General features: G+C 46.1%; 1 protein-coding gene across 5 annotated transcripts in view; it reads right to left on the bottom strand.

The window, feature by feature from the left end:
* Positions 1-22,057, bottom strand: part of SLCO3A1 (solute carrier organic anion transporter family member 3A1) — a 359,594-nt gene that overhangs the window by 40,502 nt on the left and 297,035 nt on the right. For all 5 annotated transcript variants that reach the window (XM_081551678.1, XM_081551677.1, XM_081551679.1 and 2 more), the window contains one exon: positions 5,335-5,499. In XM_081551678.1, the coding sequence (XP_081407804.1) occupies positions 5,335-5,499 (165 nt within the window). The remainder of the gene's footprint in view (positions 1-5,334; positions 5,500-22,057) is intronic.

Genomic DNA, 22,057 nt, shown 5'->3' with positions numbered 1-22,057 from the left:
TGTTTAAACAGAGGCCCCAGAACTCACCAACCTAGAGAGAGACAGTGTTTTAACCTGCCCTGCAACCTCTCAGGAAGTAGCATTGATCAAATCAATACATCTTGAACCTCCTGGTGAGTAAGTGGCATACATTTTTATCCACCCGCACCCCCCCCCTTCTTATGAACAGAGGTATCTGCAAGGCAGCAGGACCATAAACCTGCTATTCCTGATTCTCAGGGCATCTTAGGAGGACCAAAGGATCCTAGGGGTGCCAATCTCTTGTTTGGTTTTGTTCTTATTCATTTCATCTAAACTCAGCTTTAAATTACTGCATGTCATTTATCCACCATATAGACTGTGCATGGCCAATTTTCCAGTTTAGGCTGCCTCTTGCTTGCCAATCAACAGACCTTTAGGTCAATTGACTACATCAATCAGCTGGTATGTGCTAAAGGAATGCAAATTAATTTTAATATTCGGGTGAGAAAAGCATAATCAGGGAGGCTGAGCTCTGCAAAAAAAAATAGCACAAGTCAGATTTTAAGAAGAACATAGTATCTTCGTATTATTTGATGTTCTTGGATTGTCTGAGCTTGGTTCTCTCTCATCCTGGTATAGACATGATCTTCAGGACCTCACCCCTACTTGCCTGTCTCTCTCCCATGCCATACTGACTCCCCAACCACACCCAATCCTCTTCTCTCCCCCTGGAACAGACCAAATCCATTCAAGCCCCTAGTCTCTGCACTTGCTGATTCTTCTTCTACGACATTCTGTTGTTGTTTTAGTTGCTAAGTCATGTCTGACTCCTTGCGACCCTATGGACTGTAGCCCACCAGGCTCCTCTGTCCATGGGATTCTCCAGGCAACAATACTGGAGTGGGTTGCCATCCCCTTCTCCAGGGGATCTTCCCAACCCAGGGATCAAACTTGCATCCCCTGCACTGGCAGACGAATCCTTTACCGCCGAGCCACCAGGGGAGCTCCCAGGACATTCTTAACCTATGCCTTTACCTGACTGGGCCCTATCCTCAGCAGGGAGCCCAGGCCACCCCACCTAGAGTGATCCTGCAGCCCATCTGAGATTCCTTACTGTTTCCTGCCATGTTTTATTGTTTGCATGGCTCTCCTCATTATGTGAAGCTGTCTCGGACATTGCTGGTTTTCTGGTTTCTTGTTCTCTCTCCCCCTCCTAAGATGCAGTTTCCCCAAGGACCGTTCCATCCTGTTCAGCCCTGGTTCCCTGTGCCTAGCACAGCGGCCAGCCCAGAGTGGGCACTTGGGAACTATTTTCTGGATGAACGAAAGAACAAACAGATTGGATCTGTGTCAGTGAACACCGATGACCGCAGCCCACGGCCGGAGAGCAGGCTGTGTTCTGCTCCATTTTCCATCAAAGGCGGCAGGGAGCAGCCCCTGGTGATGATGGTAACTATGGCAATAACAGGCTTTGGGCACCTTCCCTCCAAGCCATCACCCACCTCCCCTCTCCCTCCCTGATGTGTATGAAGCCTTAGCATGCCGGTGGTTATCAGAACTTCCCCCCAAACTCCATCCTCATTATCTTAACCTATGCAGATTAAGTCCTTTTTATCTTCCTGCATAAATCAAGGCCATCAGCCCTTAATCATCTGTGCTGCTCTTTTCGGAACTCTGCCCCACCTATTGATGACTTCGTGGTGGCCCGGGTGGCCCAGGTTGACGGCAAGGGGCTCATCCCCTAGGTCTGCGGGGGCTACTGATGAAGGCCTCTAGGACACGAGCCTTGCCTTAGGCTTCCGTGGCCTCTCCCTGTCAGACCCCTGCTGCCAACCCTCCAGATAGCACGACAGCATGATGCCACTGGCAGGGCACAGGCAGAGGGCACATGTCCTGCCTGCCTGGACTGCCAGACGGATGGACAGACCGACAGATGGCCACCAGGCTGCCTCTCCCTGGGCCAAGCGCTCTAACAGACAGAGTCACTGAGACAGAGACAGGTGTAGGAAAGCGAGATTGATTTTTGCCTTCTGCCCTGAAGACTATTGATTTGTTGACAGGAAACTTTAGGAATCTGTTCTGAACTAGAACAGAGCCCCAACTTTGAAGCAGATGTAATCAAAATGTAAGAAGCTGCAGTAAAGAAATCAGGAAGTGAGAGAGAAAGTCTTTGGGTGCTGGAGGGCTAAACCTGAGAGATCGTAGGAATAACGGAGAAGTTATGACTTTAATTACAGAGACACTTTTTACCCTCTCTCTGTCAGATGGGTACTAAGGGCTGACTGCATTTTGCTAATATCTCTTGGAAGAAAATGCTTATGAAAGAGTGGGTGGTAAAGAGTCATTAGTGAGAAAAAGAAAATCAGCCTCGTGCTGCTCTGGCAGCCCCCAGGGAGAGGTGCTGGGGTCTGCCCACATCCTTGTTGGTAGGGTTTTAATTTTTTTAACTTGATACCTTACGTTCTGTGACGTGCACAAGATTAAGGGAACACTGATGACTTGTTGCATCTGTACACACCCCTGTATTAAAACATTTCCAGCAGCCTCAGGGGTTCCCTGCTGTCCTAATTTCCCCAAAGTCCAAGAGTAACTATCGTTCTGGCCTCTATTACTTTAACTTTTCCATTAAAAAAAAGTATTTATTTTCCTTATTTTTGGTTGCACTGGGTCTTTGCTGCTCCATGGCCGTTCTCCAGTTGCAGAGTGGGAGGCTGCTCCCTCCAGTGGCTCCTCTTGCAGCAGATCACAGGCTCCAGGTTCACAGGCTTCAGCAGTTGTGGCTCCAGGGCTCTAGAGTGTGGCCTCAGTAGCTGTGGTGCACAGGCTTAGAGCTGCTTCACAGCCTGTGGAGTCTTCCTGGACCAGGGATCAAACCCAGGTCCCCTGTATCTGCAGGTGGATTCTTATCCATTGTACCGCCAGAGAAGTACAACTTTTCCTCTTTCTAACTCTTATTAATACGACTCTTTTGAGTCTGATGTCTTTTGACTCTGTCCCAGATCCATCCACACCATCTCTTGCTTTCTTATGCTATGTGGCAGTCCACTGTATGAATATTCTATGATTTATTTACCCATTCTACTAATTGATATATATTTGGACTGTTTCCAGTTTAGGGGTTCATGCATAAGGCTGTTTTAGATACAGTTACCTATGTGTATATATATATGTTTAGTTATGAAGTCGTGTCCGACTATTGTGACCCCGTGGACTGTAGCCTGCCAGGCTCCTCTGTCCATGAGATTCTCCAGGCAAGAATACCGGAGTGGGTTGTCATTTCCTTCTCCAGGGGATCTTCCCAACCCAGGAATTGAACCCAGGTCTCCTGCATTGAAGACAGATTCTTTCCCAACTGAGCTATAAGGGAAGCCCTACTGTTACCTAAGCATATATAAATAAGTGGACCTAAACACTCATTTCTGTTGGATTTATGCCCAGAAGTGGAATGCTGGTTCCCAGAGTAAGCATACGCTTTCAGCTTTCGCAGGCACTGCCAAAGAATTCTTCCCAAGTACTTGTACCTCTGTGCACCCCACCAGCATCGTACGAGAGTTCCAGTGGCTCCACCTTCTCACCAACACTTGGTACTATAGGTCTGGTGGACGTGGACTAGCATTTCATTGTTCACATGTGTTTTCCTGGTGACTCATGTTGGGTCAGCACCCTCACATGGGTTTACGGGCCATTTTGTGAAGGAAACACTAAAGGAGAAGGTCAGAAAACATCACCTTGCCCACTCCTCTCAGGACATGACCCACTTAACAGAGAAGGTAACTCCACGGGGCAGGAGTGTTGTCAACTTCCAGACTGGACTTGTCACATTCTCGGGGGTCATCCTCATGTCTCTCTGCACTTTCTGAACAGAGGAGCTCTTCCATCAAAGGCTGCCCACCACATTCCCTCTCTTTTCTGCACATCACCTCTGCTGGCTCTTTCCCCTCTGCTTAGACCCCTGCTCAGGTCCTTCCTGCCACAATAGCAATTGTCTCTTAGCAACAGTACAAGCACTCCACTCCCTTGATGGCAACACACATCGCCCGCCATGTCTTCGCTCCTTCCTTCCACTGTTAAGCTTGCGAAAGTGCCCTGCGGTCACTGGCTATTCTCTCCCTCCTGTGGGTTGCTCCTCACACCAGAGCATGGGCTCACCTGCTGTAGCTCCAAGGACACAGCCCTGACATAGGCTGAAAGACATCCTGCTTGTTGAAGGGACCTGAGGCATGTGAGGTTGCATCACATGTGGACGCTCTCACTGCTGATGGCTTCTTTCTTGGAATCATCTCTTCCTTGACGCCCCATGATCCACAAGTTTCTTTGAGGAGTTGCTTCTATGGCCTCCTCTCTTTCCTCATGGGTGGTGTTTCACTCTTCTATTTCTACACATTTTCCTTCTGTAAATTCCACTCCTGTGTCCTCAGTGACCATGCACACACTGATGCGATCCACATCTCCTTCTCCAGTCCTCAACCACACACAGGACATCACGTGGATACATCACGGCCATCTCACACTCAGCAACTTCACGTCTGCACTCACAGCCTTTCCTACTGATCTGATTCTTTTCTGCTACTTTCAGGCTTCACAAATGGTACCATTCCTTGTCTGAGCCAGAAAGCTGGAAGTCATTCTTGACCCTTCCCTCTCTTTGTTGTGTTGTGGGATCACTTTCCCTATCAGGTATAAGTAATCCTGCTTCTCATGAGTGGAAACTGGTTCTCTTTAGCAGGCCAGCTCCAAAGGACTGGAGGCAGATGTCTGTGGTTTACTGTTGAGAAGATTGGTAAGGCTACATTTGAGCTTGGGGAGAAGGAGTGTCATGATCCATTTTATATCTGCAATGGGCACAAAGATGGAGGAGGGCAAATGGCTTCTAACCTCTATATCTGTTGACCATGGGTTTCATGTTGCCAAGAATATTCTTGCTTTCTTATGCTCCTGATCAAAGCCTATGGGGTTGGCCAAAAAGTTCATTTGGGTTTCTCCATCACATCTTATGGACAGAACGATCTTTTTGGTCAACCCAGTACTAACCTTTCAAGATCCATCTTGATTCCCCTCTTTGTTCATCACATCTTCCCCCTAATTCTCCAGTTTACACCAATTTATGGACTTCCTGATCTGTCACAATGCTTCCTATGCACATTTTATATTTTAGCTCTTTATTATCACGTACTTTAAGTAACTGCTTCAAGTAGGTAAATCTTACTCCAAGAAAATACTCTGAAATTCTTCTGCACACAGACCACATGTATATTCTGCTACAGGAGCAGCAAGGTCTGGGCTGTTAGATTGGTCTCAGTCAATGTTTAGGGTATTAGAATCACTGACAGCCTCCCTGTGTGGGGCGGGGGCGGGTGGGTGACACAGACTCACCTAGCAGCTGGTTGGCAGAAGAGGTGGTGAGGTTAAACTGCTGCTCCAGATACTTTCCCAAGAAGGCAGCGAAGCCAGCCACCACTGCAATCTCCATGCAGGCGGCCAAGATGATACAGGTAAACACGGGGTTTGAGAGCAGGTGCTTGGTGACCTTCGGGATCACTGCAGGGAGACAAGCAGGGGACCAAGGTCATAGATACTGCACTCCCAGGCTTTCTGCCCCTGAAGTCCCACTTTGACCCATCCCAGTAAATGGCACCAGGAGTCAGTAAACAGCACCCGGTTGCTCAGGCCAAGGCCTATAACCTGTAAGTCAGCCATAATTGTGAAAACTCTGGCTTCAAAATACATGCTAATATTTTGTCAACTGAACTGAAAACTACTAAAGCAGGAAAAACCACACAATGTCTTTTTTTTTTTTTTTTTTAACAGCACACTGGAAATACTACTTAATAAGCTATCCAAAAATTTTTATTTCTATCCAACATGCAGAAAGAGGCATTTGGGGTTTGTTTCTCAAAAGGTAAACTATAACTTAATTATATGTTATAAACACATTATAAATGCATTAGTTATGTTATATCAATATATTTAAGTTATATATAAATATATTTTATTTTCTTGGGCTGTGAAATCACTGTGGATGGTGCCTGCAGCCATGAAATTAAAAGACGCTTGCTCCTTGGAAGAAAAGCTATGACCAACCTAGACAGTATATTAAAAACAGAGACATCACTTTGCTGACAAGGTCCATATAGTCAAAGCTATGGTTTTTCCAGTAGTTATGTATGGATGTGAGAGCTGGACCATAAAGAAGGCTGAGTGCCAAAGAATTGATGCCTTCGAATTGTGGTCCTGGAGAAGACTCTTGAGAGTCCCTTGGATTGCAAAGAGATCAATCCAGTCAATTCTAAAGGAAATCAAACCTGAATATTCATTGGAAGAACTGATGCTAAAGCTGAACCTCTAGTACTTTGGCTACCTGATGTGAAGAGCTGACTTATTGGAAAAGACCCTGATGCGGAGAAAGACTGAAGGCAGGGGAAGGGGATGACAGAGGATGAGATGGTTGGATGGCATCACCGACTCAGTGGACACGAGTTTGAGTAAATTCCAGGAGATAGTGACAAACAGGGAAGTCTGGTGTGTTACAGTCCATGAGGTTGCAAGGAGTTGGACATGACTTAGTGACTGAACGACAATAAAGTGGATATATCAATATGCCTGTGATAAATATTTATAACCGCATGTGTTAAGAAAATCTTTCTTTTAACAACTCATTTTATTTTTTTATTTTACATTGGTGTATAATTGATTTAAAATGCTGTTAGTTTCAAGTATACAGCAAAATGATTCAGTTATACATATACACGTTATCTATTCTTTTAAAGATATATTTAATCTTAACAGTTTCAAGAAAAATGAAATGTTAGTGTATGCATATGCTTTGCTTAGTCACTCAGTCATGTCCAATTCTTTACGACCCCATGGAGTGTAGTCCCCCATGCTCCTCTGTCCATGGAATTTCCCAGGCAAGAATACTGGAGTGGGTTGCCATTTCCTACTCCAGTGGATCTTCCCAACCCAGGAATCGAAACTGAGTCTCTTGCATCTCCTGCAATGGCAGGCAGATTCTTTACTACTATGCCACCTGGGAAGCCCAGTGTATGTATATGCATATATACACACATATATATGTGTGTGTGTGTGTTTGTGTATATATATAAGCCAACCTCTAGCCCGCCCTTTCTTCTCACAACCATAGTTACCTGGCCAAGCTTCCATGATCTCTCACTTGGGGGAGACTGGGGTCTTCTTTACTACTTTTACTCTTGATGCAATACAGCCCTTCCCTATAGAGTAGCCAGTGGGACCAGCTCTAATCATTTTCCTATTTAGAACTCCAGAATGGCCCAAATCTACACGGGGCACGATGGCCCACGGTCTGCCCCTCGGCTGTCTGACCACACTTCTGATCATGCCCCATCCTCGCTCTGGCCCTACCCCAGCTGGACCTGGTCCTCCCCACCCAGGTCTGCGCACTGGGGAGGTCTTCCCTCCATTAGGATGCGCTGGTCCCAGATCTTTGCTCCATTTGTTTCTCCTTCCGCCGGTGGTCTTTCCTCATCACTCAAGGCAACCTAGAAGCTGCCCTGGTGCTCAGGGCTCAAACGAGGATTAATGGTAGGCAAAAACACTTTGTGGCTTGTGTACCACTTTAATTATCAATGGAACCGAAGCAGGTTTTTGTTTAGCTGGTTCATTTCAATCTTATTGTATTATACTCTATTTTTTAAGTATGTGATTTCATAAACCACTGGGATTTCATTTTAATTCTGTGCTTTCACAGGTGAGAGATTTGGTATTCTTAAAATCCTTTGAAGGTAATCACGTTATTTGGATATTTCAGCCATTAGGATCCTTGGTACAGGGTCTTTGACCAGATCTCCTCAGCTGTGGATGATGACATGCCCTGGCAGTATGCAAGGGAGTATAGGGATACCAGGTCACACCCATCATTTCAATATTTATGCTATTATTTAGATGGACACTTAGTAAAAAAAAAAAAAGTTAACTAAAATAGAACTGATAAATCAAGTGTTTGGTTTCATGGCTACAATAACTTAAGATGATGCTAGGTTAAAACAAGTAGATTTAGGACTTCCCTGGTGGTCCAGTGGTTAAGAATCCCCCTGCCAATGCAGGGGACGCGGGCTCAATCCCTGGTCTGGGGAGATCCCACATACTGTGGAGCAACTAAGCCCATGCACCAAACTACTGAGCCCAGGCTCTAGAGCCCTTGCTCTGCACAAAGAGAAGCCATCGCAGTGAGAAGCTACGTATCACAGCAAAGAACAGCCCCTGCTCACCGCAGCTAGAAGAAACACAAAGAGATTTACAGTTACTTAAAGAGAAGTTATGTAAATAATGGTATAGCTGGTAAGGAGATAGGGCAGAAATGTGTAAAAGTGGTACACCAGGGACAAGTTACGGGACCTCTGTTCTCCTGTAATCATAATACTTGGCACACGGTATACTTGATCCCACCTGTGTGAACAGAAAAGAGATAAGAGAGAGGCCCAGATGAAGCAGGTACCATCCCAAGTCTAGGGAAAACCAATCAGGGCCCATGGTCATACAAAATAAGCAGGTGAGCTGTGTCAAACACTGCTCACCAAGGTGATGAATTAGCCAGCTGTCCTAAAGAAGAGAGCTAATTACACAGGCTCAATCTCATCTCCCAGGAGACAAAACCTCTAAATGGCCCAACTAATTAGGATAAAATAATAACAGGAGATACATAAGTTTGAGAAACCTGTATGCAGGTCAGGAAGCAACAGTTAGAACTGGACATGGAACAACAGACTGGTTCCAAATAGGAAAAGGAGTACGTCAAGGCTGTATATTGTCACCCTGCTTATTTAACTTATATGCAGAGTACATTATGAGAAACGCTGGGCTGGAAGAAGCACAAGCAGGAATCAAGATTGCTGGGAGAAATAGCAATAACTTCAGATACGCAGATGACACCACTCTTATGGCAGAAAGTGAAGAGGAACAAAAGAGCCTCTTGATGAAAGTGAAAGAGGAGAGTGAAAAAGTTGGCTTAAAGCTCAACATTCAGAAAACTAAGATCATGGCGTCTGGTCCCATCACTTCATGGCAAATAGATGGGGAAACAGTGTCACACTTTATTTTTTTGGGCTCCAAAATCACTGCTGATGGTGATTGCAGCCATGAAATTAAAAGATGCTTACTCCTTGGAAGGAAAGTTATGACCAACCTAGATAGCATATTAAAAAGCAGAGACATTACTTTGCCAACAAAGGTCTGTCTAGTCAAGGCTATGGTTTCTCCAGTAGTCATGCATGGATGTGAGAGTTGGACTGTGAAGAAAGCTGAGCACCGAAGAATTGATGCTTTTGAACTGTGGTGTTGGAGAAGACTCTTGAAAGTCCCTTGGACTGCAAGGAGATCCAACCAGTCCATCCTAAAGGAGATCAGTCCTGGGTGTTCATTGGAAGGACTGATGTTGAAGCTGAAACTCCAATACTTTGGCCACCTCATGAGAAGAGCTGACTCACCAGAAAAGACCCTGATGCTGGGTAGGATTGGGGGCAGGAGGAGAAGGAGACGACAGAGGATAAGATGGCTGGATGGCATCACCAACTCGATGGACATGAGTTTGGGTAAACTCCGGGAGTTGGTGATGGACAAGGAGGCCTGGCATGCTGTGATTCATGGGGCTGCAAAGAGTCGGACACGACTGAGCAACTGAACTGAACTGAACAGACATGCTCAATAAATCAAAATGACAGAGCAGTGGGCCAGGAACTGGCAGATACATACAACTTAAAATGTATCATTTCTGGGAAAGATAGCAAGTTTCAAAAATGAAAATCTAAATATAAGAGGGGGACTTAAGGAGCCTTTGACATAATGAAAGGAACTTAGTTATTGGAATGGACTGAGCCAAATGATTGGAGGCTCAGAATCACCATGCACTGAGCAATCCAATTCTATATTCTAGCCGAGAAGCAATCAGACAATAAGCGGAGCTGGTGGCCTCAGCTGTTCTGCAGTGGTTTCTTAGAAAGAAAGAAAGTGAAGTCACTCAGTTGTGTCCGACTCTTTGCGATCCCATGGACTGTAGACTACCAGGCTCCTCCTTCCGTGGGATTCTCCAGGCAAGAATACTGGAGTGGGTTGCCATTTCCTACTCTAGGGGATCTTCCCAACCCAGGGATCAAACCTGCATCTCTTCCATCTCCTGCATTGGCAGGTGGATTCTTTACCACTGGCACCACCTGGGAAGCCCTTTAAAAAGAGTATGAATAAGAATAAAGATATGGGAAAACAACTTTGAATCCATGGTATTCATACAGCTACTTTATTCACATATCTACTTTATTGCAAGTGCACAGGCCTTTATGAATGTGTTTTGTTCATCTTTTACAGGATTTCAAACATTTATAATAATCTTTTTTCAAAATGTCATTTTGAATAATTGTCTAGAAGAGGTTACACTTGAAGTCTATCTTTAAATGTTGGAAAATTTCCCTTTGTTAAATCCACATTATTAAGTATTGTACAAATATTTAGAGCAATGTTGATTGTGTAATGTTTAAAAATGTGCACTGTTTAACAAATATAAAAGATGAATACATTGGGCATAAACAGAAGGTAACGAGGTAAGTATATGTCTTCATGAACAAAAACCTCTGGGATGTTAAGACTCCATCATCATAAATCACTGTTAATGAGTGAAGGCTGGTTTGCTATAGTGTTTAACACACTGTGATGGTACAATGCATCTGTGACAAGGGATGGGTTGATTATGTCACGAAGCACAAAGTCTCATAGAGAGTGGTATGGATTACATGAATACCCACAGTGCGTCCTTGTAATAAATGAATTTGAGAGCCCCCAGCTGTTCATGTTTTGGCAGGTAATAACATTGTTGCTCCATCATTGTAGTCTTTTGGCATTAAGATATCTAAACTCTGGAAATACTGTTGACAATCAGTAGGCAGGTTGGTGACATTCTAGGAAAACCATCCTTTGCCATATTTTTATTGGAGGCTTCACTTTCCTTGTTACTGTGAAGATTCTTTAGATCTGGGGACTTCTAAAGAAAAAGCACCACAGCCAAACTTGTTCACAAATAACAGTGGCACTCAGCTGACACCATCAACATCCAACTGTGTTCTCTGGCTCAAAAATGACACCAATGAGAATTCAAGTTTGATCACATTATCTATTTGTTATTCACTTGCAAAGTCGTGTCTGACTCTGCGACTCCACTGACTGCAGTACACCAGGCTTCCCTGTCCTTCACCACCTCCTGGAGTTCACTCAAACTCATGTCCATTGAGTCAGCAATGCCATCCAATCATCTCATCCTGTGTCATCCCCTTCTCTTCCTGCCTTCAATCTTTCCCAGCATCAGGGTCTTTTCCAAAGAGTTGGCCCTCCACATCAGGTGGCCAAAGTATCGGAGCTTCAGCTTCAGCATCAGTCCTTCCAGTGAATATTCAGGACTGATTTCCTTTAGGATTGACTGGTTTGATCTCCTTGTTGTCCAAGGGACTCTAAAGAGTCTTCTCCAGCACCACAGTTTGAAAGCATCAATTCTTCGGTGCTCAACCTTCTTTATGATCCAAGTCTCACATCCGTACATGACTACTGGAAAGACCATAGCTTTAACTAGACAGATCTTTGTCAGCAAAGTGATGTCTCTGCCTTTTAATACTCAGTCTAGCTTTACTTCCAAGGAGCAAGTGCCTTTTAATTTAGTGGCTGCAGTCACCATCTGCAGTGATTTTGGAGCCCAAGAAAATAAGGTTTGTCACTGTTTCCATTGTTTCCCCATCTATTTGCCATGAAGTGATGGGACCAGGCGCCATGATCTTAGTTTTCTGAATGTTGAGTTTTAAGCCAGCTTTTTCACAGCCTTCCTATTTTCTTTTCCTTGATCATGGCCATCATGGTTTATCTGGGGACAAGGAGGGTGCTTCTCAACAAAGACAACTCTAGCTAATGGAACACTTTCATACTTCAGCAAGCATTTTAATTATTCCAGAGATAATTCCATTTCAGCAGGAAGGATTTCTTGTCAAGATAGGAGCCTGCCTGCTTTTGTCTTAATATCGAATGACTAATTTTACCTTAGATTATATGTGAAAATCATTAAGTTTGAGAATTAGCTGACTGGAGGCCCAAGGAAGACTGAGTGGGACTTATTTGCATGAAGAACAATCTTTTTTCCCCCCTACCTGACTGACTTGCCTCCAGAAATGACAGCTTCCTCTTGTGTTCAGCTACTTTCCTCCTAGGTTCTTCCTCCCTTTCTGGGTTTTATTGCAATGACTTGTGGTGCTCTCGAAGAAGATTCCTTTTCAAAGGCTAAGTCTACCCTCCAAAGCCCCAACTTAAGGGGTATTAATTAGCTTGATATTAGGGGTATCCCAGTCTTCCAAGCTTTTTCATGCAAATGGATTGTTAAGCCCACAAAACTCGTAACTTTCCAAGGTGGCAGCTGCTAATGAGGTGGCCTAGCCTGGTGAACCGAGGCCACACCAGGCTGCCAAACACCTACAGACTCCTGCAGCCATTTGCCTCCCACCTTCTGATTTAGCCTCAGAAGTTGGGAGCCGGTGTGGCAGGCAGGTGGGCCTGTATCATGCAGCGTCACAGCTGGGGAGACCTTTTCACCTCTCATCAGAGCCAAGTGCTGCTACTGGCAGAATGATGCAAAGTTGGGAGGGGCGGCAGGGGAGCCATCTGTAGGGAAGACAAGTTTTCCACTGCTAGGCTTGAACCACCTGATGCGAGGAGCCGACTCACTGGAGAAGACCCTGATGCTGGGAAAGATTGAGGGCAAGAGGAGAAAGAGGCGACAGAGGATGAGATGGCTGGGTGGCCTCACTGATTCAATGGACATGAGTTTGAGCAAGCTCTGGGGCAGAGTGAAGGACAGCGAAGCCTGGGGTCCATGGGGTCACATAGTATCGGTCCTGACTTAGCAATGGAACAACAACAAGAACAGGCTTCGGAAGGGAGTGCTATTGGACAGCAGTCCCTAACTCTTTTGGCACCAGGGACTGGTTTCATGGAAGACAATTTTTCCATGGACAGGGGTAGGGCGGATGGTTTCAGGATGATTCAAGAGCATTACATTTTTGTGTGCTTTATTTCTATTATTACACCAGCTCCACCTCAGATCATCAGGCATTAGATTCTGGAGGTTGGGGAATCCCTGCTCTAGGATGGAGTTTCCTAGAAATCTGTGGGTCCTGAAGGAGGGAGAAAGGCAGATTTGGAGAAGTCCTGAGTATTAACCCTGGCAGAACATGTCCTGTGTGCCAAGCACCATTCTAACTGCTTACACGTCCACTTGCATGATTCTAATGACAAAACTATGCTCCTGGGATGACTGTGTGTTAGCTGCTCAGTCGTGTCCAACTCTGCAACCCCATGGACTGTAGCCCACCAGGCTCTTCTGTCCATGTGATTCTCGAGGCAAGAATACTGGAGTGGGCAACCATTCCCTTCTCCAGGGGATCTTCCAAACTCAGGGATTGTACCCAGGTCTCCTGCATTGCAGGCAGATTATTTACCATCTGAGTTACCAGAGAAGCCCTCTTGGTGTGATTAAAATGCTCCACTTACAGATGAGAAGACAGTGGTCCCTTAGCTAGGGGAGCAAGGCAGAAACTCAAACTCTGGCACCTGCTGCCACACAGCCTGCTTATAACCACTGTGCCATTCTGGTCTGGGTTCTGAGAGATGCTGATGTTGGCCTGAAGTCTAGGCATGTAACCAAAGTGTGGCTTAATTATTAGAATAAAGAATAATAAACCCAAACAAAACATTCCCACTGTGCTTAGGAAAAATGGCCAATGTGACATGACTAAGGGCTTAGTCCATGTTATTTAAAAGAGCAGTAGAAATGTTATTTAAAAGAACAGTAGAAAGGGGAGGGACGTGTGTGCATGCGTGCTAAGTCACTTCAGTCATGTCTGACTCTTTGCAACCACATGGACTGTAGCCCGCTAGGCTCCTCTGTCCATGGGATTCTCCAGGTAAGAATACTGGAGAGTATACTTGGAGTGGGCCGTGATCCTCTCCAGGGGATCTTCCTGACCCAGGGATTGAACCCACATCTCTCATGTCTCCTGCATTGCTAGGTGGGTTCTTTACCACTAGTGCCACCTGGGGAGCCCCAGAAAAGGGAAGGACAGAGGGGTGAAAGAAAGGATTGGAGAGCCTACAGAAGAGACCTGTAACCACAGAAAAGTTTTCACTGAATGAGGTTGTATAAAATAATGGCTAAGAACCTGGGCTAAGGAGCTGGGTCACTGGGATTAGAATTCTGGCTTTAAGACTGAGTAGGTCTGTGGCCTGAGTACATCACTCCATCCCGTGGATTGCCACAAACATGAAATGAGACTGGCTGCATGTAAAGCATGTTGCCCAGGGACTTCCCTGGTGCTCCAGGGGCTAAGACTCCGCACTCCCAATGCAAAGGGCCTAGGTTTGATCTCTGGTCATGGAACTATATCCCACATGCAGCAACTAAGAGAATTTTCATGCAGCAATTAGATCCCACATGACATAAGAAAGACTGAAGATCCTGTGTGCTGCAACAAATACCTGGAGCAGCTGGAAAAAAAAGGCATGTTTGCCAGTGCTTCTAGAATACAGCTAAGAGTCTGATAGGATTAATGGCAAGGGTTTACTGTATAGCACGAGGAGCTATTTTCAATGTCTTGTAACAATTATAATGGAAAAGAATAGAAAAAAAGAATATAGATATACACATATATGTGCATAACTGAATCACTTCTGTGCACATCTGAAACAGAATATTGTAAATTGGCTATTTGTTGTTATTTAGTTGCTAAGTCATGTCCAACTCTTTTGTGACCCTATGGACTGTAGCCTGCCAGGCTCCTCTGTCCATGGGATTTCCTACACAAGTATACTGGAGTGGGCTGTCATTTCCTTCTCCAGGGGATCTTCTCGACTCAGGGATCGAACCTGAGTCTCCTGCACTGGCAGGCAGATTCTTAACCACTGAGCCATCAGGTATACTTCAATATAAAAGAGTTTGATAGGAATTAATAATAATTAATATAATAGAGATAATCCTTGGCTATATTAGGGAAAGAGCCCTTGCATTGGGAGGCCCTCAGACTTGCCATTGGAATGTCTGTGATCAGACGTGGTGCATCAACAGAGTGGGGAAGAGACTGGGGAAGGTGAGCGGAGCTCCTGGAGGCCAAGGGCTTTCCAGAAAGATTCCGCTCCTGCAGAGGGCTGTTCAGCAGGTCAAGGGGGTCAGGAGGCACAAGTCCTCGTCCACTGCTTGTCCTGGCAATTAGAGGTACCCTGAGGAGGGTTCACTGTGGGGGCTCAGTTATACTACCCTTGACTCTCAGATCTCTCTGCCTTCAGTCTCTCTACTGAAGTTGTCCTTGACTTTCTCTTTAATAACACTGCTGTCAATACAGCATGGCTAACATCCCCAAGAGGGGCGATGGGGCCAGTCTATGCAACTGCTCAGGAATTATGACAGTGACAGCTGACACTTGCCTGACAACCAGTGTTGAATGGGCACCGTGGTGAGGTTTCTTTTTAATTCTCACAACTATTACACTAGGGGGTGGTCTTACCATCCTCTTCTTAGACACAAGGAAACCCAGGCTCCCTTGAGAGGCTGAAACCCAATCATCTACATCCCAGAATGCAAAACCAAGAGGTGAAGGAGGGTGGATTAGAACTCAATTCTGCCTGCACTCTGGGACTCATCTTTAAATCTTCAGGTTTCCGGGTGGGGACTCAAGTCAACAGAACAGTATTTTCCTGAAAGGTGAGCCACCGTGAAGTGCTTCCCAACATAGGAGACCCACGAGCAGAAGGGAACAGAGATGGGGGGATCTGGGTGAGATAAACAACAGTACTCAAGTCATGACCAAAAAAAATGAAAGAGGATGGAAGAAATAATGGAGATGTGGAAAAACACCATCATGGAGGCTTAAGAGCAAAGCAAAGTTTGAGTGAATCCTGAGAAAAATGAAGTTTCATAGGGTAGTGGGAATGTTCATCAGACACCGAGCTGGTTCACACATGCCCAGGATGGCCTGTCATCCCAGCACCACCAGCCCCAATGGATGCCCTTGTATGGGTCCTCCTGTCTGTCCCCCAGGAGGAGTCAGTGCTCTCAGGTTGAGCAGAGATGGAGCAGCTCCAACCCCAGAGGTGGGCATCGTGCCCGGTAAGAGAAAGTGAAAGTTGCTCAGTCGTGTCTGATTCTTTGCGACCGCATGGACTACTCAGTCTGTGGAATTCTCCAGGCCAGAATACTGGAGTGGGTAGCCTTTCCCTTCTCTGGGGGATCTTCCCAAACTAGGGATCAAACCCAGGTCTCCTGCATTGCAGGTGGATTCTTTACCAGCTGAGCCACAAGGGAAGCCCAAGAATACTGGAGTGGGTAGCCTATCCCTTCTCCAGCAGATCTTCCTGACCCAGGAATTGAACTGGGGTCTCCTGTATTGCAGGCCCGGTAAGAGCAGATACGTAGTACATACAAGGTAGATGAAAGAATCCAATAAAGAAACAAGTGAATTGCATAGCCTTGGAAGGGAACTGTCATAGTCTCTTAAGGAACATTTGCTGTAGATACAGACTGATTTATGATCACACCATATTCCACAGGTTCATGGGCTGTGAGGGAAGTGGGGATCTTAGTTAATATGGTCATTTCTATCACTGATTCTGAAGGTGCCCAATCCATCCCTTAGGTAGGTAGGGGTGGAAGAAATTCTGGTGGGAGGGGAGGCCCATGGAGCTGATTAATCTTCTGGAAATGAGCACCTACCATACACTTGGCCCCAGACTGGCAGCCTTGGGCCCACTGTGGTCTCATCACTACAGAGGATGCATCCCCTAATCTCTGCCCTGGGGACCCAGGGGAGCTCCCAGCACCCTCTCACGGCCAACTTTGAGAGCAGTAACCATCAGGCTTCATCTTCAGTGAGGTAAGAGGCAGATGGTAACAACTTCTTTGCTAGAGAAGGTCGTAGTTTGAGTGAACAAACGAGAAACCATCAGCACAAACAGCGAGGACATGGAAGCAACGTAAATGTCTATCGACAGATGAATGGATAAAGAATCTGTGCTACATACATACAATAAAAAGGAATACACCTGAGTCAGTTCTAGTGAGGTGGATGAACCTAGAGCCTATTGTACTGAGTGAACTAAGTCAGAAAGAGAAAAACAAATATGGTATATTAACACATAAACCCGGAATCTACAAGGATGGTACTGATGAACCTGTTCATAGAGCAGCAGTGGAGACGCAGACACAGAGCACAGATTTATGGAAAAGGGTGGGGGAGGGAGGAGAGGGTGGGATGAATGCAGAGAGCAGCGTGGAGGCATTTACACTAACATATGGAGATAGATGGCCAATGGGAATGTGCTGTATGACTCAGGAACTCAAACTGGGGCTCTGTGACAACCTAGAGGGCTGGGATGGGGTGGGAGGTGGGACGGAGGTTCAAGGGGGAGGGGACGTGTGTGTACCTAATGCTGGTTCATGTTGATGTATAGCAGAGACAAACACAATATAGTAAAGCAATTATCCTTCAATTAAAAATAAATAAATTAAAAGAAATATCCATCCGCACAGGAAATGAGCATCTAAAGTGAAACCCAAGTGTCAGATGCGTATGGATCGGTGAGGGCAACCCAGAGCCCAACAATTCCACTGATTCTTTAAAGATCACCAGCTGCCTATAGCCCCACCAAGGAGGAGCAGTGTAGTTGCCCATTAGCTGGTTTAAAGCAAGAACAAAGAGTCCACAGAGGAATGCTTAGCACCTGCAAGCCTGCAAGTTCCTAACTGGGGCCACCCTAGTCATTTCTCAGCATCAGGAGTATGAAGTCAGAAACGATCTTCACAGGATTGGGAGGTGGAGAAAGGAGCTTGGGACGCAGCAGGCTCTCTTTTAGCCCCAAATGTTGCATCTTTCCATGCTGGCAGCAGACAGAAAATGACTATGGAAATCAAGAGTTCTTGGTAAGCAAACAAGACACTTTTATAACTTCACGCTAGCTTTCTCTAGAATCTTCTCTGGGAGCAGGCTGCCCCATCCTAGCGGTGGCCAGTGTGACTTCATTTGGTATTCACAAAAACACTAATGAGGAACTTCTTTGGTGGTCCAATGATTAAGACTACACACTCCCAATGCAGGGGCCTCAGGTTCAATCCCTCGTCAAGGAAGATCCCACATTCCATGTGGCACAGCAAAACTAACTAACTAAATAAATAAAAATTATGCAATTTTAAAAAAGAAAGAAAGAAAACAACAACAAAAGCAATACCCAAACCAAAGAAAAAAAAAAGCCTCCAAAAAATAGAAAATAAAAAACCACCAACCATGGGAGAATTCATTCCTGGGAAGTCTGAAAAGAGAAACAGCAGTGTCCAGAAAAGATGATGAAGCCAAACACTCAAGCTGACATACGTATGTACGCATCTCTAAACCTACACTTTTTTTTTAATTAGTTTATTTATCTACTTTTTAACTTTACAATATTGTATTTGTTTTGCCATACATTGACATGAATCCACCATGGGTGTACATGTGTTCCCCTTCCAGAACCCCCCTTCCACCTCCCTCCCCATCCCATCCCTCCGGGTCATCCCAGTGCACCAGCCCCAAGCACCTTGTATCATGCATTGAACCTGGACTGGCGATTCGTTTCACATATGATAATTTACATGCTTCCATGCCATTCTCCCATATCATCCCACCCTCGCCCTCTCCCATAAAGTCCATAATACTTTTCTATTTATCTGTGTCTCTTTTGACGTCTCGCATACAGGGTTATCTTTACCGATTAACTAAATACCATATATATGAGTTACTATACTGTATTGGTGTTTTTCTTTCTGGCTTACTTCTTCTAATGCTACTTCTGGAAGTGCTGGGTTTACAGCAGGCCTTCTCAGCATTTTTAAAATGGTAACGTAAATCTCAAAGAGTCATGTCACAGACTGTCCCAACCTTATTTCATCACTAGGTCACCTCTCCCATTTTATCTTATATGCAACTGCCAGGGAAGTTAGCTCCTGGTATAGATCCCCTAAGGGACCTCCCTCAGCTCTGACATTTGTTTTGTAATTGGGAGCTCACTTAGAGTCTCCTGGGGAGCTTTCAAGGTGTTCAGAAGCCTGAATCACCTCTCCCACAGCCCCCTTCCCCACTGTAGACTCGGAGAATCATAATTTGTAGGGATGGGGCCCATGCATATGTGTGTTTCAAGAAAAGCCCACAGTATTTTTTTTATTTCTAAAATGTTTTTTCTTTTATTAACTCCTTTTTTGAATACTAGCATCTCATTTCTGAGATTTTCATTTTAAAATAAGTTTTATCTGATTTAAAAAAAAAAAAAAGAAAGCCCACAAGTGACAATGACACAAATCCCTGGTTGGGAAACAAGGGCTCATAAAATAAAGTCTAGTCTCACTAGGAGGGCAATGAGAAGACCCTCAATAACTCATTCATAATTTTACCGAAGACTTACTGGGCATCTTTGGATACCAGGAACTCAGCTGGGCATGGGAGCTGAGAGCAGCCTGTCTTCTAGCACAATCTTCTCTAAATCCTGTTCCCCAAACCATGCACATCTCAGGCATCCCAGCCCAGAGGCCCCTCCTCTCCCCTCCATCCATGGGTATCCTGCTCATCCTTCCAGATCAGGCAGTAATGCTGCATCCTTCACACACCTGTCTTTGAATCCTTCCTCTGGGGTCCTCACGGCATCCCTTTGAACCTCCCATAATCCTCGCCACCTTCTAGCCTGTACTGTGGCAACATTTCACAACTGCCTAAAGAGCTGACCTGAATAAAAGAGTCCTGGGATCACAGAAGTCTGAGAAATGTATAATAAACAAAGTCAGCCAGCTTTCCTTAGAGCTGGCCTTCTCAGAGCCTTTAACACAGACATAGTCTATGAATCTCTGAGAGCATCATAGCATACAGAGAGTTTCCCAACTTCTTCACCCATGAAACCACTCCCTCCCTGTTAATGTTGTTGAATTGTACTTCCCTGGGCATCGCAGAGGATTCAGGTTCCAAGGAGCCCCTGCTGGGAAACACTGTCTTCTAGTTATTCCCTCCCTCCCTCCCTCCCTCCTTTCTTTCCAAAAGCATGAGGGGCATCTGCAGTGAACCAGGCATGGTGCCAGGTACCCTCACCTATGTTCGTTTCAGGCACTTTGTTGAAATAACTTGAGATGGGGAGCTGTGGCTGAATAACAGACATCACCCCCAGCGCATCCTCCATCAAAGACGATACAAACACAACGACACCACTGACCAGTCTGGCCCCTGGGGACCTGTAAAAACAACTCCTGTGACATGGCTGCATCGGAACCACAGCTTGGCACAGGATTCCAAGAGGTTGGGAAGGCAGACGGTTTCCGGGGCCATGGAATCAAGAAAGAAGACTCTAATGGGAAATCCGCACGACGGGGGAGCACAGCTCGGAAGACAAATCACATGATAAAACACACTCAGCCGTTCAGCCTGTAGAACAAGGAGTCGCAGATCACCAGGCTCCTCACAATAACATTATGCTGAAAGGCACAGGCCTCTAATTAGGAAAAATGTAGCAGAAGCTGACTGCTGGCTCACAGACGATGGAGGCGGCTTGGCAGAGAAGCCGAAGCTGGAGGCATGAACTGGGTCCCAGGGCTGGGCTAAGGAGCTTGGGGCCCCCATGGAAGAGTGGGAGGTGCAGAGGTAGGGGCTGGTGAATATGCACTCTGCCCGAACAGCCGGACCCCTGCCAGGAAGATGGGCAAGTCAAGACCTGCCCCCAAAGGCACAGGGCAGGTCAGCAGAGCCACGGGCCGGCAGACTCTCTGATCAGTGTCAGGAACAGACTCTCCTCTACACATAGGAAGGTCACCCGAGAGCCAGCCCTGACACTCAGCCCAGGTGGGGCTCCTGCTCCTGAAGGCAAGTTACACAGCTCGAAATAGCTGGAGTTAAAACTCCCCTCCTGTCTTCCCCACCATTCTATGCAAAACAAAGAACTCTTTCACCCGAAGGAAAAATGGACATTAAGGTTAATTACGCCCAGCTCCCAGGCCGTCCCAGCCTCCGGCTGATCTCCAGAATTCCTTGCCCCAGCCATTTAAGAGATAACTAATCCAAACAACCTTGGAGAAGAACAGGCCCCCTTAAGAAAGTAGATTTCCACATATATGCCTATATATACTTACTCTTTTCTTGTGTTAGTGCAGCAGCTCACCAAGCTGACTGCTGCCTCTTCTCGCCTCATTAAAGGTGATCTGTTCCTCGAAAGTGCCCATCTCGTTCTTTTCTGAACCTCGCCTTCTCTAACTCCCTTACCCTACAGCTCCACCAGCCAGTGTCTGTGAGGGCGTCAAACACAGGCCAAAACCCCGGGAGGGACTGTGGGTGACGAGGGCTTTGAGAGAAGCAGCAACCCCCGCCAAGCTGGGCAATGCCTGTCCAGCCCTGCACGTGTTGCTGTTCAGTCACTAAGTCATGCCCAACTCTTTGCCATCCCGTGGACTGCAGCGTGCCAGCCCTCCCAGCCCCTCACCATCTCCTGGAGTTTGCCCAAGTTCACATCCATTCAATCAGAGATGTCATCCAACCATCTCATCCGCGGTCTCCCTCTTCTCCTTCTGCCTTAAGTCTTTCCCAGCATCAGAGTCTTTCCCATCCATGTAACCCATCATTTATCAGATGGGTACTGAGCACCAGCCACGTACTGGGTTGGCCAAAAAGTCTGTCAGGGTTTTTTGTAACATCTTACGGAAAAACCTGAATGAACTTTTTGGCCAACTCAGTACAAGGGCATGGGCAAAGAGGTGTGGTCCCTGTCTCATGGAGCTTCCGGGGGAGGTGACAACTCCTACAAATGTCACACTCTGACCATGACACAGAGAGCAACATGCCGCGGAGGGGGTGCCACAGGGATGTCAGGAAAATGTCCTCGGGGAAATGATGTGTGAGCTGACATCTGAAGATGGGATCAGAATTCCCGGAATGGGAATGGCAAGTGCAAAGTCCTGGCAGGAGGGGATCCTGGGGAATACAGAGGACCAAAAGGAGGCTGGAGAGGTGAGGCTGGTATGGCGGGAACAGGGCGGCAGGTGTGGGGAGAG

The sequence above is a fragment of the Giraffa tippelskirchi genome, chromosome 12 (genome assembly GCF_054371585.1).
Source record: "Giraffa tippelskirchi isolate mGirTip1 chromosome 12, T2T-mGirTip1v1.2.pri, whole genome shotgun sequence".
Classification (NCBI taxonomy): Eukaryota; Metazoa; Chordata; class Mammalia; order Artiodactyla; family Giraffidae; genus Giraffa; species Giraffa tippelskirchi.
Note: the sequence above shows the minus strand (reverse complement) of the source record. Positions and strands in the feature narration are given on the sequence as shown.